We start from the raw sequence: 18,958 nt of genomic DNA on the forward strand, positions 1-18,958 counted from the left end.
GGGGGGGGGGGGGGAAGGGTTCCACATGGTAAACCTTGAGGACAGTTATGTCTCGGCTAAATCTAAAATCTCTAGATTGCTCAACCTGTTCTCCTATGGTCTAGTCTTAGTCTCCAGGTCCTAGATTTTCCTTGTCATCCTCTACAAGATACTTGACCTGAGATTATTCCTCAGTTTCATCACTGGCTTTCTGATGCTTGATATTCCTATCTATGAAAGAAGTCGAGGGGTGCCACATTAGCCCATAATTGGGTTCAGTAGAGAGACCACTGGCTTCCTGGACACCAGACCTGGCTTTACATCCTGTCTCATGCAGTGGAAATCTTGTGCAATGGCTCTTGAGATAGTGAACAGGGGTTTAAATCCTGCCTCCAAAATTGTGACCCTGGGCAAGTCACTTAATTTCTCTGGGTCTCAGTTTCCTCATCTGTAAAATGAAGAGTTTGGAAGAAAGTAATCTCTGAAGTCCCTTCCAGATCACATTTCTAAAGCTGCCTCTGATTTTGGACATTCTCCATTCCAAATCGAGAGACAGCCAAGTACCGCCAATGCTTCAATTCTGCAGAATCAGAATGGGACCTGTTGCCTCCCTCCCTTGGTGTTGAACAGCCCCTGCTTCCCAGACAGCCAACACCTGCCATGCCCCTCTCCTCCATCCTGTTCCAGCAGTGGGATTGAATGTGGTATCAGTGGGTCTCCGATGACCAACACTGACTTTAGGGGTCACAGCAAGTCAATCACTGAGATTAGGAGGAGGAGGAGGAGGAATAAGTTTAGAGCTGAAAAGTACATTGAAGGCCACTGACCTAACATCCTTACAGGCCAGCACGGGGATAAGAAAGGCTTATGTTGAACAGTTCCTTAACATTCCAATCATTTCAATTACTTACCACTAGCCTCAGCTATTGTGGAGCCATCAGGGAGAGTCGCTGCCTTGCAGAGGTGTGGGGGCACCCCCTACTGTGAACAAGGCTTTGGATTTTTCCTGAAAAGATACTTCATACTGTGCCTTCTAAGGTTATGGCAGCAGAGGCTAAGTTCCATCGGGTCTCACTAGGCTGAAAAGGTCTACCCCAAACCGATCACTAAGGTCATCAGTCAGTAAATTGAATGCCTGGCCACCCCCCACCCCCCTCAACTTACCCCTGCCATACTGAACATTATGAACTCCTTGACTGCTGTCTCCAAGGCATCACCTAAACTTGATTGAACAGGGAAGGGAAGAATTTCAGTAGGGATGGAATTGATGTGGAGCTTTTCCTGCCTTAAAAAAGGAGGGGTTGGGAGTGAAAGGATTTTAGACTATTGGAGGAAACCGAGGAACAACTGACAGTCTAGTTTGCCTGGAACACAGAGTACAAGAGAAGATAACAGGATCATAGATTTAGAATTTGAAGGGACCCCAGAGATGACCTCATAGTTCTCATTTTACAGATGAGAAAACTGGCCCTAAGAAGTTATGTGACTTGTCCAATATCACATAGGTAATAAATGTCAGAGGCAGGATTGGAACTGAGGTTCTCCAATCTGCAATTGGTGGTCTTTCCACTAGATATACTGCCTCCTTGGAGACAGGGTTGTATGAATACACTGATGTGAAAGATGACTCCAACAGTTCTTTCTCTGGAGGTGGCTGGCATTCCCCATCATGTCTTTCAGGATTGTCCCAGATCATTGCATTGCTCAGAGTAGCCAAGTTTTCACAGATACTCATCATCCACTATTGCTGTTATTGTGTACAGTCCTGGTTCTGCTTATTTCACTCTGCATCAGTTCCTGCATGTCTTTCTAGCTTTTTCTGAAATCATCTGGTTTATCATTTCTTTTAACACAATAGTATTCCATCACCATCATATACCATAATTTGTTCAGCCATTCCCCAGCTGATAGACATCCCCTCAGTTTCCAATTCTTTGCAATACAAAAAGAGCTGCTATAAATATTTTTGTATAGGTAGGTCCTTTTCCCCTTTTTTATTATCTCTTTGGGATACAGACCCGGTAGTGATATTTATTAGACCCCTTCATGTTTTAAAAAAAATTTTGAGGACCCCTGCAGAGAGAGTTTGTATTGGCTTATAGCTATCAATATTTACTATATTCAAAATTAAAATGCCTTAGTATTGTGAAAATAGTTTTGACCCCTTCCTCCCAGTATTGTGAACTTTTTGCTCATCTGAGCTCGGAACATAAAGTTACAAGTCCACATCAGAGAGACTTTGATTGGTTCCTGAGATGCAATAGACCAATGCACAGGAAAAGGACGTGATGTGGAGAGGAACTATGAAAATGAGACTGTTGAGGAGGCCAGGCCTTTCACTGAAGAATTTTGGCTGGGAGCTTGTCTGTGATTCAGTGTTGGGGCTGGGGTGGAAAACACTGTTGTGGGCTTATAGAATTAGGGTGGCAGGCTAGGAAATATTTTTTCTATTTCCTTCCCTCATTTCTTTCTTATATATTTTTAAATTATTTTTTAAAATTTAGAATATTTAGAATATTTTTCCTCATATATTTTATTTTTTTATTAGACATTTATTAATATTTGTTAGGAAATATATTAGTTGTACATACTTTATGCCCCTACTTTCCCCTTCACCCCCCGCTCTCCTCCCACCCATGGCCAACGCACATTTCCACTGGTTGTAACATGTGTCCTTGTTCAGGGTCTATTTCCCATCCATGTCCACCTCAGCCCATGCATTCAAGCAATTGTTTATCTTATATGTTTCCTCTCCTGCAGTCCTTCCTCTGAATGTGGGTAGCATCTTTACCATAAATCCCTCAGAGTTTCCTCATATATTTTAAATTGTTAAAAGCTACTATCATCTTCATGACTTAAGGGTTAATTATTTTATTATAAATGACAACCACAATAATCTTTTTAAAAAAACTAATATATTTCCTAACAAATTTCTAAATATTACATTTTAGCATATTATATTTGGTATATTACTTTTTCAATATTGCAACCCAAACCTGAGAGTTGTCTTTCCTCCTTTGATTCTTAGACCTCTTTCTATTCCTGTCTTATTTCCCCACCCCCAACTAGACTTTGTGGGAAGAAACTACCTTCCATCTTCACATCTCCATGCCCAAAGTAGGTGCTTAATAAATGGCTGAAATGAAAGCAGGTGGACCACAGTGTTCAGTGGTGCAGAGAGGTCAGGGAAGGGGAAGTCAGGACAGTGGCATTCATTAGATTTACCCATTAATGAGTCATTAGTGACCAATTTTTGGTAGACTGGTGGGAGAAGAGAGTGGGTTTTGTAGAGTGGAGGCAAGTAGTGCAGACGACTTTTTCTTTTTGGATCTGTGATTTCATCATTAATGCTTTCCAGAGCCAATTGGCACTTTCAGGTTATTTGATTTGTCTAGGGTCACATGGCTGGTAAGTGGTACTTTTTAGAAATGTAGTTGTGACCAAGGAAGGCTGGGGTTGTAGCTGGATGAGACAACAAAGTCAAGGGTTGGCTTTTTTGAAAAAATCATTTTAAGTATTGGGGAGGCAATAAGCATGTTTATAGGTATGTGAGAATTTGAGAGTGAAAGGAGGATTGAGAGCAGAGTCTCAGAGGAAGAGGGAGAAAATGGGATTAAGGTTCTAGGTATAAAAATATTAACCTTAACCTGGACAAGAATACTTCCTCAGAAGAGAAGAGGGATATGGGGTTGGGGGTGTTGGACACAGAAGAAGAGGAGAGGAAGAGGAAGGGAAAGGTGTGGGGGTACACTTTTTTTAACCCTTACCTTAGGTCTTGGAGTCAATACTGTGTATTGGCTCCAAGGCAGAAGAGTGGTAAGGGTGGGCAATGAGAGTCAAGTGACTTGTCCAGGGTCACACAGCTGGGAAGTGTCTGAGGCCAGATTTGAACCTAGGACCTCCCATCTCTAGGCCTGGCTCCATTTGGGAGTTTTAGAGAGGAACATTCACCTTCTTCCTCCATCCCTCTCCCCTCCTCTTCCTCCTGGTGCCTACTCCAATGCTAGGCCAATGCAATAATCATTCAGCACCAGCCCTTGAGGACAGGGCCAGCTAGTAGTGCACATCCAGTATTTAGCACCATCCTGTAGGCAGGGCACAGCTTATTGTCCGCATTTTATTGAGGGGGAAACCGCCATCTCTTTGCCAATCTTAAACAGTAAAACCTTATTTCCTTTTGTCGGTGCCAAGGGCTGTTTGCTGGCTGATCACAGGTCATAGTGCCCTGGACCAAAGAGCTATCAGTGGAGGACAATTCAGAAGGCAATTCAGCCCCCTCCTCCTCCAACTATGCCCCAGAAATTCATTCCTCAATTGGAAGCCAAGCTCAGGCGAAAGCGCAGTGAATCAAGCTGGCATCTTTGTCTCAGCCAGAGGAGGGGGAGGGGGGGTAGCAGTAATGTATTCATCTCCTTCCCTCCCTCGCTCCCGGCCCTCCGCCCAGCCCCCAGATGAGCCCTCAGACCTCCTTCAGGCCTTTGTGTGAGGGAAGGCTTTGTTAAGTGTGGGGCTCACCTGCTGGGTAAATTGCCTCTCCCAAATCATTCTGCTTTGGTCCAAATTGCTTCTGCCCAGGCGGGGCTCCCCCCCTCCCAATGTGGAGTTGAGCGTGGAGGGTTATGGATCCTTTTCTGGGCAGAGGGAGAAGAGGGCTGCCTGATGGGGGAGATTATAACTGTCAGCCTTGGACGAGGGCTCCCATGTTTTCCTGAGTTGTAGATGGTGGAAAGAGACCTATCCTGGGCGTCCTTGGCCCAGCTCTGCCCCAGATTTATTGTGCTGTCTTTAGTTGTGGCTCCCTCTAAGAGTTTCCTAGATTAGGACAAGAAGGAGGACTATCGAGGTTAACCTGGAGTACGTAAACTTATCTTTAAAATCTTTTGGGAACCATGTTTCAAAGTCATTGGTTTCTTTTGTAATCCTACAGATTTCATTTTACACACATAAAAATCATAAGTTTGAGAAGGGCTCCAGATCACCAAAAGGCACAGAAAGGATGAAGAGCCCCTGTTCTAGTCCAATTCCCTCATTCTGCAAATAAGGAAACTGAGGCTAGAGATCTTAAATGACTTACCTAAGGTCATACTAATAGAACCAAATGGAGGCAGAACCTGAACTCAGTTCCTCTGGCTCCAAATACCAGACTCTCTCTCAGTGTTTGTGAATGCCAATCTGGGCTTCAAATTCCTGTTATGTAAGTTGAGAAACTTGAAATGCAAGAATCGAGAGTGTTGAAAGTGGATAAAGCACTGGGCTTGGAGTCAGAGAGACAGGGACAATGACTACCTGTGTGACTCTGGGAAAGTCATTTTCTATCCCTGTCTTAGTTTCCTCATCTGAAAATGAGGGCATTTGATTCAAAGGTCTATGATCCTGTGACTTGGGGATCTTTGGGCTCCCCTGCTTCTACTATCCCATGTCCTAATTTCTTAGACACTGATTCAGCTTCTTGGTTGTAACCCCAACACTTTCCTCTCTATTATCTTCCTGTCTCCTTTTCTGGAAGGTGTCCCTAGAGCCTGGCTTGAGCCCTCCTGACAAGGAATCAAATAGACAGGCAAATGCTCATTAGAGTCCCTGCATCAAATGGCCCCGGCTGGTACCCTCTGCTCCGGCCACAAATATCTCCTTTGAATCATAGAACCAAAAGGGGCATCCGAGGTCCTTTAGTCCAGAGGCTCTTTGCTTTGTAGGTGGGTATGTCCTGGATCTCTTTGGCAGTGGTCTGGTGAGGCTTAGGGATCCCTTCTCAGAATCCTGTTTCTGAATGCATAATAAAATGAAATACATTGGGTGACAAAGGAGACCTATCCTGGTGAGATACCGTTCTCAGGCTATTTAAAGACCTAGTTTATATATCCCTGGGTAAGAATCCCTGTTCTAGTCCAATCTCTTTATAGGATAGAGGAAGAAACCACGGTTCCTAGGGAATGAAGTCTTTTTTTTTCTCCTTCAAATCTTTACTTTCTGTCCTCGTATCAATTCTAAGACAGAAGGTTAAAGGCTAGGCAAATGGGGTTAAATGACTTGCCCAGGGTCACACTGTTAGGAAGTGTTTGAGGCCAAATTTGAGCCTAGATCTTCCCAACTCCAGGCTTGGTACTCTATCCACTGAGCTGTCTAGTTGCCCCTGCTGATGTCTTTCTTCAACCACTTTCTCCTCTAGTGGCAGAGTTGAATTGAGAACCCAGGTCCCATCAAACTTGGTTTGAGGTTCAGGCTGCTTCCCTCCTCTCCCTCGCTTATCTCCAATCCATTCTATTTACCTTCCTCACCCATCAGAATATAAAAAAGGATCTGGGGAACCTGGTCATGATGGATCAGGCTGGGCTTTTAACTTCCCTGACTCCAGCGGCTCTCCCCTTGCCATCATCCCTACAGTACCCAGAGAACATTGTCCGCTAAATCCATCTGTCATTGTTCAGATGCTCCTTGTCCTCAGTGAAGGGTTCTTCTTGATTTGCCTGGGCTTCTGCAGCCTGGTTGAAGGGATGGATTAGAGCTCTGGGTGGCTATCTCATTCCTGATCCTCTGTAACCCTGATGCTTCCTGGAGGACTCTCCTTTGCCAGAGTGATCCTAGGGATTGCTGTGATGGGGGGAGGCCTCCTCTGTCATTATCAGTGGCTTCCAGATGGTCCAGGCCCCTATAATCCTGGTTAATCAGTCTGGACCCCAGGCTCAGCTGGAACGCAGGGTTTTTGATGAGCCTGGCCCCAGCTGAGGAGGCCTGAGCACCAGGGCCTGGAGGGGGGTAGTGGAAGGAAGGTGGGGGGGGAGGGGAAGCCTAATCGAGATGCCATGCTTCTCATCAGAGCTCAGTGAGAAACATGTGGACTCTTTGCCTTTAAAAAATCATCTATATGCAAATGAGGAGTGGGGGTAGAATTTTAGAGAAAATAGAGCAAGACCAGTCTCCGTCTGTCAACTAGGATGCGAATGACTCTGGGATTATAAAATCCATTTGGCTCTTCCCTACGTCAGAACTGCTCTTAATATAGTGACTCTGAGAGCTGGAGGGGGCTTTAGAACACAGTGTCAGAGTAGGAAGAGATCTTGGAACACAGAATATCAGAGCAGGGAGGGGACCTTGGAACAGAGAAAGTCAGAGCTGGCAAGGGCCTTAGAAATCATTTAGTCCAGTCCTCTCCTTTTTAAGAGGGGGGAAACCAAGGCTTCAGGTGTGTAGCTGACTTGCCCGAGGTCAGGCAGTGATTCCAAGGGAAATATCCTGGTTCCTAGCCCAGGGCTCTTTGTATAGCCACTATACTTAGAGACCATGTTCAAGCTATTTCCTTTAGGAAATATACTTTGGGGGCAGCTGGGTAGCTCAGTAGATTGAGAGCCAGGCCCAGAGATAGGAGGTCCTGAGTTCAAATCTAGCCTCTGCTATTTCCAGGCTGTGTGACCCTGGGCAAGTCACTTAACCTCCCCCTCCCCTTCCCTCCCCCCCACTGACTAGCCCTTACCGCTCTTCTGCCTTGGAACTAATACACAGTATTGATTCTGAAATAGAAGGCAAGAGTTTAAAAAAAAAAAAGCCAAACAGCTTTTTTTTTTTTTAAACCCCTACCTTCCATCTTGGAGTCAATATTGTGTATTGGCTCCAAGGCAGAAAAGCAGTAAGGGCTAGGCAATGGGGGTCAAGTGACTTGCCCAGGGTCACACAGCTAGGAAGTATCTGAGGCCAGATTTGAACCTAGGACCTCCCGCTTCTGGGCCTGGCTCTCAATCCACTAAGCCACCCAGCTTCCCCCATATTTTGTTTTTTAAAGAAATCTCCCTTAGTTTCTTGAACACAGGTGCTGCTTTACCTATGTTTACTGAATTGTGGTCCATCTCTGAGTTTGGTGAGTCTGGCTTTTAGTTCATTTTGTCATTTTATTTAGGCAAGTGACAACTTCTCTGGGCCTGTTTCCTCATTTATAAAATGAAAAGAGAGTGGCCTAGATGATCTCCAAGGCCCCTTCCAGCCCTGAATCCTGATAAGTAGATCAGAGCAGAGAGGTTAAAGAAAGATGCTCTAAGAAACAGATGGAAGAACCTTTCACGAACTTTAAAACATTTTATAACAACAGCTCAGATACACTATAAAGATAAAAGGAATCAAGTCTCTTTTCTTGGAGGTTTTTTAAGGAGTGAAATCCTACAGGGTCTGTCTCTGATCAGAAATAACACTTGCCAGTCTGAATGAGTGAAACTAAAATCGGGTCTTATTTCTCTAAGAAAAGGGGAAAATAATTTCATCAGATTTTTGTACGCAGAGACCTCAGAAGAATAGAAGTAGAAGGCTTAGGTGGCCTGGGCCTTGACTGCTGTACAACTAGGTCTCTCTATCCTGAAGCCAAGGGCTCAGCTGGGCCTATCCTGCCCTTTGGGGTCAGTCTGTCCCTGTCCCAGGTGCTGAAGGATGGTGACACAGCCGTGGGCACTGGTGCATCGTTGCAATGGCTGTTGGTCTTCCAAGCGCCCACTAAATGGGTCAAAGGCAAAGGTCTTATCTGTGCTCTCCCCTCTTGAGTCCCGACCACCAAGGACATAGATCCTCCTGCTGCAAATGGTCACTCCACAGCTCTCCTAGAAGGACAAGAGGCAGACACACGTACTCAGACTTGGCACCTCTCACCCTCTTGCCTAACTAGGTCAAGTTTTAGGAAAGTTGAAATTCGGAATGGGAGATTCAGAGAGGTATCACTATAGAACACTGGCATCACATCACCATCATGGAATTATGGGATCATAAAAATCTCTGAACTGTATGAACACTCGAGCATGGACAGCCTCCGATCTTCTACTTATCAGCTGTGTTACTCAGCAAATGACTCCCCCTCTCTGGGCCTCAGTGTCTACTGTGAAAATAATGGAGCTGGACTTGGTGCTCTAGACATCTCTCTCCATCCACTAAGCTTTGAAACTTTCTGTGATTCCATATCAAATATTTGATGTAATATTGCAAAAGCTGAGGTTTGAGAATACTCTCCTAGAAGCTCCAAGCCCTTCATCCTCCTTAGGAGGAGCCAGACAGCCCGATCAAGGAACTCAGAATCAAAGTCAAGTCATTGATCCAGTCCTCCAAAGCACTGCAGGCCTGAGGAAGTCGGCCGCTCTGGCTGAGTCTGAAAACTGGTCATCAGCTTTCTCCCATTGTTAAGTGGGGATCATGACCCTTGGCTTGACTCCTGCACGAGGTTTTAGGGAAAATCAAATGAGAATGTAGATGAGAAAATGCTTTGAAAATGCTCTGTAAAAAGTTCTAATAGAGTTCTAATAGAATGCCAATCCTAGAAGACACATCAGGACACGGGATGTCAGTGCTGGGAGGAGCCTTGTGACACAGAATGTCAGCTGGAAGAGGCCTTAGGACAAAGAACATCAGAGCTGGGATGGACTTCAGAAGGAAGATTCTTAATGTTTTTGTCACGGAACCCTCTGGTAATTTGGTGAAGCCAATGGACCCCTTTTAAGCATGAGGTTTTTTAAATGCATAAAAGAAAATCAATTTTACTGAAATAAAAATTTGTCTTTTTTTCCCCCATCAAAATTCATGGCCCTCCTGACCTCTATCTATCCATGGTCTGTGGACTGTAGTTTGAGGTGGGACCCCTGCCTGAGAGCACAGAATGAATGAACTGGGAGGGAACTTAGGCCACTGCAGTATCAGGAATTACCTGATCTTTTGGGGGCTTCCCCTATTCTCCCCTGCCCTTCCCCCAAAGGGAGCACAATGGAACAAAGTCCCCCTCTTACCAGGGGCCCGGGGAGAGAAGCTGCCTCTGCCCAGAGGTCTCTGGCTGGATTGTAGCTGAAGATCTTGCTCAGGAGACCCCCCACCACATAGATGATGTCATCCAGGGCCACAGCTTCTATGCACCTTTGATTGAAGGGGGCTGGAGACAGGAGACTCCACTTGTCTTCCCCAGGATCAAAGCACTGTACCTAAGGGAGGAGGCCAGCAGCGTCAGGGAGGGAGGTGGATTCTCTTGGCTCTGAAAGCCCCAGAATGCCAGATGGAAATGAGTGTCAAGGCCTCACATACCACCTTTGCTACAGAATCAAATGAGGAGGGGAGCTAGGTGGCTTGGGAGAGAAAGCTCAGGCTGGAGACCAAAGGTCCTGGGATCAAATCTGACCTCAGATGCTTCCTAGCTGTGTGACCTTGGGCAAGTCACTTAACCTCCATCACCTAGCCTTTAATGCTCATGCCCTGGAACCCATTCTAAGATACTTAGTATTGATTCTAAAACAGAAGATAAAGTTTAAAAAAATCAAAGGAGGAAGGCTTTGCAAACCATAAAGTCTATATAAGTTCAAGCTTATTATCATCATTATTAATAAATGTAAGCTATCATGTAATACAAATTCTTGCATAGAAAGCTGGGAAGATTCTTAACCATGGTTCAGGGAATTTGTTTTTTAAATATGTTGATAACTAGGGAAGCTAGGTGATACAGTGGATAGAGTGCTGGATCTGGAGTCAGAAAAATTTATCTTCTGGCCTCAGATACTCAGACCCTGAGCATGTCACTTTACCCTGTTTGCCTCAGTTTCCTTGTCTTTAAAATGATCTGGAGAAGGAAATGGCAGACCACTCCAGTATCTTTGCCCAGAGAACCCCAAATGGGGTCACAAAGAGTTGAATACAACTGAAAAATGACTGAACAACAAAAAAAACATTTTAATAGAATTGGTTTCCTTTGTAATTCTGTATATTTTATTTTCTGCATTTAAAAACGAAATTCTAAAAGGGGGTCCACAGGCTTTGCTAGACCACCAAAGGGGTCCATGATACAAAAAAATATTGAGATCCTCTGGATAGAGTCAGAGATATTTAGACCTAGAAGATGCCCTTGAATAGACAATCAGAGTCCCAAATTGAAGTTAGGGCCTCCTGATTCTCAGAAACTGTTTTTCATTTTTAAATCTTATTTTGCTATAATATCAAAATAACCTGAGTGCAAATTACCCTTCCCATCCCTTTTACTTTCCCCCAAGCTCCACCTACATGTTATCAATCTTTTCTCCACTTCTCTTAAATCCATCCCCTTCTCTCCATCCCTTCTCTGATCACCATCATTCTGGCCTTCTTCTTGTTTGGACTATTGAAATAGCTTCCTAATTAGTTTTTCTGTCCTCAGTCTCTTTCCTCTTCACTCCATCCCTCCTATAGCCACCAGAGTCATCCTCTTGATCCCTACGTCTGACTGTGTCCTTCCCTTCAGAAAAACTTCAGTGGGTCCTCACTACCTATAAGATTGAGTTCGAACTCCTTGGTCTGACATTCAGTCATCTGCATTCTAGTCCCAACTTCCCTTTTAATCCCTGCTTATTTTCCTATATTCCGTGCTGCACAAGATGAAAGCCAAAATGAAGAGAAGCAGCATTGTCAAGGGGAAAGAGCCATGGTTCCAGAGACAAAGGCTCTGAGTTCAAATCCTACCTCTGATGAGGCCTGTGGCAAAAAGAAACTTGCTTAACCTCTCATAGCTTCAGTTTCCTTATCTTTAAAGTGAGGGTAGATGACTAGATGGCCTCTGAAGCCCTTTCCAGCCCTAGATCTCATCCTAGAACCACGTTTTCCCTTCTCTATGGATACTGTGCATTCTTGTTTGGGTGTCTCTACTCGGCCAGCTCTCCTCCCCTTCTCTAACAGGCCTCCTTCCCTCTCTCACCACCCCAGGTTAAATGTGAAATTATTTTATTTTTTTCTTTCAAACCCTCATCTTCCAGCTTAGAACCAATATGGTGCATTGCTTCCAAGGCAGAAGAATGGTAAGGGCTAGGCAATGGGGATTAAGTGACTTGCCCAGGGTCACACGTATAAGAAATGCCTGAGGTCATATTTGAACCCAGGACCTCTCTAGGCCTGGTTCTCAATTCACTGAGCCACCTAACCTCCTCCTTAAATGTGAAATTCTTGAGGGCAGGGACTGTTTTACTGTTTTTGTCTTTGTATACACACTCCCTTGCACATAGTGAGTGATCAGTACAGGCTTATTGTAGTGTACTGAAATCCTCATCAACCTTCAGAGCCCAGCTTAGACACCTCCTCCTTCAGAAACCAAAAACAATCTTTCCTTTTGGGTCATGACACTTGATTTATTCCTCCCTTATGTTTTTGTTGCGTTCCATTTTGGGATTAGTTATGAGTACATAGTAGATGTGGGGCTTCCTGAAGGCAAGAAATGCATCTTATCCAAGTCCTTTGCTCTCTGAGAATGATGCATATGATAAAAGCTTTCAGAATGTTGATTTTGAATCTGTTTAATCAAACTGAACCAAGAACTGTCAGACTGGACTAAGACTAAGAGCCCTGTATTAGTCAGGAAGGAAAAGGTCACTTTCCTGGAAACCACGAATCTTAGCATTACCCTCTAACAGACAGCATTGGCCTTGCTTGCCCAGGTCAAAAAAGGTCTCAGAAGAGTTGTCATCTGCCCTCCCTCTGCCCTAATCCCCTCTACCTCCCACCTCCCCCACACCCATTTCTTTCCTGAGCTCACCTTGTCTGTGTTGGAGCTGTCGTCCACAGCACCTCCAATCACATAGAGCTTATTGCTGCAGGGCACCACAGCTGCTGAACTCACAGCCTCCAGAAGTGGGGCTACAGGGGCCCAGGTGTTAGAGAAGGGGTCATAGCACTCCACACTCCCCAGGCGGCGGACACCATCAAAGCCTCCCACTGCATAGAGCTAGGAGACGAGGGAGGAGTCCCAGAGGACCAAGCAGTCAGTGTTGATTTCCTGCAATGGCTCCCCGCTGCCCACTGGGTCATGTTGGGACTCCTGAGCTCTGACTTGAGGCTTTCCAACTTACCTGATCCCAACCTATGTCTGTAAGCCTGATCTTTCCAAACTTCCCTACTGTATGAAGCCTCGACTCTGGCCAGCTACTCTTTTCTTGGGCCACTGTCTCTTGGGCCTGCCTTCCTTCCCTTCTCTTCCATGTCCTCCTTCCTCTCTCCCCACCTAAATGTTATCCTCCTCTTAAGGCCCAGGGCAAATACCACCTTTTTTAGGAAGTCCTTCCTCACCACTTCAACCAGCCACACAGAAATCTTTAATTCGTCCATCCAGGGCATAGATCTTATGAGATCAGTGTGGTTTCATGGAAGGGATGCTGGTCTTAAAGGGGGAAAGTCTTAAATTCAGATCCTTCTCTTAATAGTACTGTGACTGGCCAAGTCTTTCCCCATCTTTGGGACTCAATGTTCTCCTTTGTAAAAGAAGGAAGGAGTTGGATTATATGAACTTTTAAGTCATCTTGTGTTTCCAAAGACTAGAGAGTTTGCAGTTTACTTTTTTTAAAAAAAACCCTTAACTTCCATCTTGGAGTCGATACTGTGTATCGGCTCCAAGGCAGAAGAGTGGTAAGGGTGGACAATGGAGGTCAAGTGACTTGCCCAGAGTCACACAGCTGGGAAGTGTCTGAGGCCAGACTTGAACCTAGGACCTCTCAATCCACTGAGCTACCCAGCTGCCCCCTGCAGTTTACTTTTGAAATGATGATATTCTATCTTTGAAGTAATGGGAACCTCGTTTGTTTTTCCGTGTGTGTGTGTGTGTGTGTGTATGTGATGGTGACTAGGTGAAAATTAGGAAGAAATGGGAGCAGGATACCAACATCATCAGGAGGCTTCCTGATGGGATTTTTAAAAAAGAAAAGAAATGGACAACTATAGACCACATCAATGAGTTTGATCTAGTACTAATTACAGATAGATATTATATTATTATGTCATATATTATTTTATATATATATTTAAAATCTAAGCTTTTAAAAATCAGCCAAACAAAAAAGCAAAAAACAAAACAAAACTCCAAACCCAACAAAAAAACAAATAGGTATGAGATTGTTCTAGGCCTGAAGACCAGAGCTATAACTAGACATTTTTATTCTGGGTATAAGCAGCATGTCATGACCTTAATTCATGTTTTTGGGGTTTTTTGGGAGGGGAACAGCGGAACCCCAAAGAGACTGCTAGACTATTGCTAAGAAAGTGCAAAAGCGCAGGAGAGGAGGGGCTTATCTGGGGGGAGGCTGCCAGGGAATTCCCTGAGTAGTTTCCTATTTTAACAAATGATCACTAATTATATGCTAAACTCATATGTTTCTATGCTGCTAAAGGACTGTGAGTAGCATGAGCACTCCGGGACAAAGTCCCAAACACTCTACCCTGGTTATGGTTCTATGGTATATGGTTCTACCTTTGGCATATGGTGAAGACACCAATTTCACATGAGTCCAGAAGGGAGGAAGATGGAGGTTTGGGGAATTGTAACCCCAGAGAATATCTTGGGAAGTATCTGGCCATTTAGGCTAGAAACTGGGAAGATTGTGGCCCTTTACATGACCTCATGATGAGCAAATTATTTATTATATTTATTTATTTATTTATTTATTTTTATTTTATTTATTTCCTTATAAACTTTCCTTTATAAATAAACCTTCAGAATGAACCACCTACTTTGTGTGGAGATGGAGGCACACAAGGGGGAGCAGGGACAGATGGAAGGCCCGGGCATCCAGCTTTGAAGGCAGCAACAGAAGAGGGAAGATCAGTAGGGATAAGGTGTGGCAAAGCTCAGCTCAGGGAATCAAGCAGGTTTTGGGGCAAGGAATTGGAGTTCAAGAATCAGGGAAGGTTTTAAAAGCAGTGAAGGAGAAAAAGCCCATTAGCCGAAGTAAAAGATTCCCTGCACAAATTCTAAAGATCTGGGATCTTCCCATCCAAGGTTAACTTGTGCCTGCTTTGTACGTGTCTTGCATATGCTCATATATGTACATGAGGCTCCTTAGGTGACTCTTGGACTGAGATCACATTTCTTGGGCTTATTAATAAGGGAAAAGGTAATAGTAGCAATAGCTAGTTCTGTCAGGCTGGTCTTTTCCTGGATCTTTGGCTAGCATTTGCATAGTGCCTTAAAAGGTTTGTAAAGTGCTTTACAAATAGGATCTCATTTGATCCTCACAACAACATTGGAAGGTAGGGGCTCTTCTATCCCTATGTTACCACTAGGGAGGCTCATTGGAGCAGTCTTGAGAAGGGGAAGGAAGAGAAGGGAATAAGTATCTATGAAGCACCTACTATGTGCCAGGTACTGTGCTAAGTGCTTTTACAAATATCTCATTTGATCAGTCAGGCCTCTTTCCTGGCCTTAGGGATACCCCCTGTTGTTATCCCTGCTGTTGTGACCAGCCTCAGGACTGTTCTCCCCCCAACCCCACCCACCCCACCCCCAGGTCTGTGAGGCATTCTGGACTTGGAGCTTTCTGGATGAGTCCAAGCTTGAGATGTAACTTTTTATGGGGCAGCTCTGGGAATCTAAGAGACCCAGATGGTGGGGCCCACCTACCCGCCCTTGCACGACAGCCATTTTGTGCCTCCATCTGCCTTCATGCAGGGAGGCTGCCCTGACCCAAGTTTGCAGTTGAGATCGGAACATCCATAGGTCACGGCTGTGGATATGGCCACCTAAGGAAAGTGAATCATAGAGGGTGAAAGGCCTTTGAACATAGAACATGAAATGTCGGAGTTGGAAGAAACTTTAAAACATAGAACATGGAATATTGGAGGTGGGAGGGACCTTAGAACATAGTACATGGAAATATTGAAGATGGGGAGAACCTTAGAACACAGAAATATTGGAGGCAGAAGGGACCTTGGAACAGAGAACATGGAATATTGGTGGTGGAAGGGACCTTAGGACAGGGAACATGGAAATATTGGTGGTGGAAGGGACCTTAGAATAGAGAACATGGAAATATCGGTGGTGGAAGGGACCTTGGAACAGAGAACATGAAATGTTGGAGTTGGAAGGGACCTTGGAACAGAGAACATGGAATATTGGTGGTAGAAGGGACCTTAGAACAGAGAACATGGAATATTGGTGGTGGGAGGGACCTTAGAACAGAGAACATGGAATATTGGTGGTGGAAGGGACCTTAGAATAGAGAACATGGAAATATTGGTGGTGGAAGGGACCTTAGAACAGATAATGTCTGACCTGGAAGGAACCTTAGAATAGAGAACATATACCATTAAAGCAGGAAGAAATCTCAGAACAGAATGTCAAACTATCCAGGATCTAGAGTACATAGACTGTTGGTGATGGAAGGGATCTTGGAAAAATAGAATGTCAAAGCCAGAATGGTCAATCCGATCTTAGAATGTTAGAGCAGGAAGTGGCTACTTTAACCTCATCATTTTAGAGAGAGAATGGGAGGGAGTTGCTCAAAGTCTATGCTTAGTCCATGTAAAGCATGCCAGGCTCTAGGCTCCTTTTGATCTCTAAATGATAGGATTCTGGGGAGCAGCTGGGTGGCTCAGTGGATTGAGAGCCAAGTCTAGAGGTGGGAGGTCCTGGGTTCAAATCTAGCCTCAGACATTGCCTAGCTGTGTGACCCTGGGTAAATCACTTAACCCCCATTGCCTAACCCTTACTGCTCTTCTGCCTTGGAACCAACACCCAGTATTGATTCTAAGACAGAAGGTTATAGATTAAAAAAAATAAAATAACAGGATTCTGGTTGGGGAAGTAGGGGTTAGCAGTGGAGCAGGACTGGATGGACTGAACTCAATTACTTTGGGCTCTCTCACTGGAGACCATTGAGAGCAGGAAGAAGCCTCCTCCCAGGCTCTCAGCCAATCCAAGCAGGGTTGTAATGGATCCTGGGCTGGTACCCTGCTCTCACCTGAGAGGTAGACATCGTTCTTCATGGTGCACATGGCAAACTCAGATTTGGTGCAGCCCGGCACACTAGGCAGCGACTTCCATTGGCGACTCCATGGATGATAGGCCCCAGCAAAGGGGAGTGTCAGGAGCCCGGTTCTGTCACAGCCACCAACTACCATGATCACTTCGGTCAGATCCATAAACCTAGTACCAGGAGGGAGGGATGGAGTGAGGGGGCCAGCTGCCCTCCTCTGGACTACCCAGGAAGAGACCATGAATTCCACTAACCTCTAAGGCTGCTGACCACTTTCCCTTCCAACATTATTCCCTTCCTTTGGCAACTGATCTGCATCATTCCTCAAGAGCTGATTACTTCCCTTCAGGAGTAATCACTAATCCCATTTATCCACCTGGGGATTGCCCCTTCATGCCACTGACCCAAGTCTCCCTGATCTTTTAGGTTATCGCTGAATACTAATTTCATCTACCTTCATTCTACTGGCCTCTTCAGTTGAATGCAAGCCAATCCCCCTGATCTCTAAGTCACTGACCCCCATCCTACTGACCACTGGTCTCACTTACTCATCAGTGAACACTCTGATCTCTCAGGGACTGACCCTTCTGGCCACTGACTATTAATCATACTAAGCTCCATCTTGGTTATTCCCCGCCCTCATCTCCACAGACCATTAATCACTAATTGTGATGACCTTTCCTTGAGTCTATCAACCATAATTCTATCTGATTCCACTGACCAGTCAGCCACCCTCCTAATTATCATTGGTCAGCAAGTTCACTGCCTTGATACGTCTGCTGATTTACTTAATCCCAGGTTTCTCAGGGCAGGGGCTGTGTGTTCTCCTAGATACTCTGGCCCCTTGGTTCTGGGGGGACTGGAGGACCCCCTACCTCCTGGGAGTTGCTCTCCATGAGCTGCCCTCCCTCCCGAGGATGAAACACTGGCGAGCCTCCAGCAGAAGTGGGTGGCACTCACGGTTAGCCCGAATCATCTCATTGGCCTCTACCTTCTCCAGGAAGTAGGCTGGGGCCAGCAGGGGAAGCCGAACCTGCTCTAGCAGGCATGGTAGCTGTCTGTGTCGGGCAAGAGGGTCATGGCGCACCCAGCGCATGGCAGCCTCAAACACAGTCTCCTCTCTAGCCACCACGAGGCTGTCGTCGGCCAGCAGTTCGGCCACCTGGGCCAGCTCCAGCTCCAGGAACTCAGGCTGGAAGGAGACTTCTGAAAACGCCTGGCATACTACCCGGTGGCTCTCCTCTGCCAGTGAGGGCAGGGAGAAGGTCTGAGCCAGGCTGAGGAAAGCCAGGCAATTCTCTGGTCCAAGCCGGCCCTCCAGGAAGTTGGCACAGGCCTCCCGAAGTGGAATCACTCCTAGCAGGTCAGACAGGGCCAACAGGGCGGCTGCATCCTCTTCCAACAGGCTCACACCAGCCCCATAGAGGTGATCCAGGAGCAGGCCCAGGACTCCTGGGGAGGCCTGGGGAAGGGGTACCACATCCTCCTGGGGTCCACCACCGGCAAACAGAGCCCGGAAGTAGGTGCTACCAGCTGACAAAGCCGCGCGATGACAAGGAAAGTCACGGTCACCAGCCCGAAGGACCACGTCCGTGAGGGTGCCACTGAGCTGGTACACCCTGAGTGTCTGCAGGACATGCTGGGCATGGTCAGAGCTAACATAGGGCTCAGCAGGGGACGGACGGTCTGAGCGAGGCTCTGCTTCCTTATTGGGAGGGCTCTCAGGCATCCTGTTTGATTAAAAACAAACAAATGAGAAATGACTTTTCTCCTCCATGTTTCAAAGGCTCTGCGGAGGGAGGAAAAAGGCTATGAAGCAGCTTTTGTGATTCCATCTTTTAGGGTCCAGCTCAAGGCCCACTGCCTTGACTACCCCAGGACTCGCTTACAAAGAAAGAGATCGTGCACCTCATTCAACCCAAGCCAACCAACATTCATTCAGTGTCTATTCTGTGTCTGGCAGAGTTAGAGAGGTTGGAGAAACAAAGACACCCATTCTGTCCCCTCTTCTCCACTGCCATGGCTTTTACCCTGCTGCAGGCCCTCGTTGCCTCTCATTTGGACTCCTGTCTTTGGCTTCTCAGTTCCTAGTCTCTCCACCGTCCAAATACGTCCTCCACAGGGCTGCCACATTTATCCTCCTAAAATATGGTTATGATCGCAGCACTCCCCTACCCCAAAATCTGCAGTGTCTCTAGAAGATACAGATTCCTCTGCTTGGCATTGAAGGCCCCCCACAATCTGGCTCCCACCTCCGTATTTCCAGGCTTATT

The 18,958-nt window shown here is 45.8% G+C and overlaps 1 protein-coding gene across 1 annotated transcript; it reads right to left on the reverse strand.

The window, feature by feature from the left end:
• Positions 1 to 8,015: 8,015 nt before the first annotated feature.
• Positions 8,016 to 18,414, reverse strand: KLHL35 (kelch like family member 35). Its single transcript, XM_044665990.1, has 6 exons — positions 17,561 to 18,414; positions 16,671 to 16,855; positions 15,332 to 15,450; positions 12,479 to 12,667; positions 9,726 to 9,914; positions 8,016 to 8,555 (listed from the first exon to the last, which is right to left on the reverse strand). Exons 1-6 carry the CDS (start codon positions 18,412 to 18,414, stop codon positions 8,331 to 8,333), a joined length of 1,761 nt encoding a protein of 586 aa, XP_044521925.1. The 3' UTR covers positions 8,016 to 8,330.
• Between the last annotated feature and the right edge of the window lie 544 nt (positions 18,415 to 18,958).

The sequence above is a fragment of the Gracilinanus agilis genome, chromosome 3 (genome assembly GCF_016433145.1).
Source record: "Gracilinanus agilis isolate LMUSP501 chromosome 3, AgileGrace, whole genome shotgun sequence".
NCBI classification, from domain to species: domain Eukaryota; kingdom Metazoa; phylum Chordata; class Mammalia; order Didelphimorphia; family Didelphidae; genus Gracilinanus; species Gracilinanus agilis.

What these genes read in the sequence shown, in the direction of transcription:
- KLHL35 (XM_044665990.1), bottom strand. Translation starts at nt 18,414, where the DNA reads ATGCCTGAGAGCCCTCCCAATAAGGAAGCAGAGCCTCGCTCAGACCGT. An exon ending in GAACGATGTCTACCTCTCAG is followed by an intron (nt 15,451 to 16,670) that starts GTGAGAGCAGGG and finishes CACTTTCCTTAG; the next exon opens with GTGGCCATATCCACAGCCGT. An exon ending in ACAGCTCCAACACAGACAAG is followed by an intron (nt 9,915 to 12,478) that starts GTGAGCTCAGGA and finishes CTCCTCCCTTAG; the next exon opens with GTACAGTGCTTTGATCCTGG.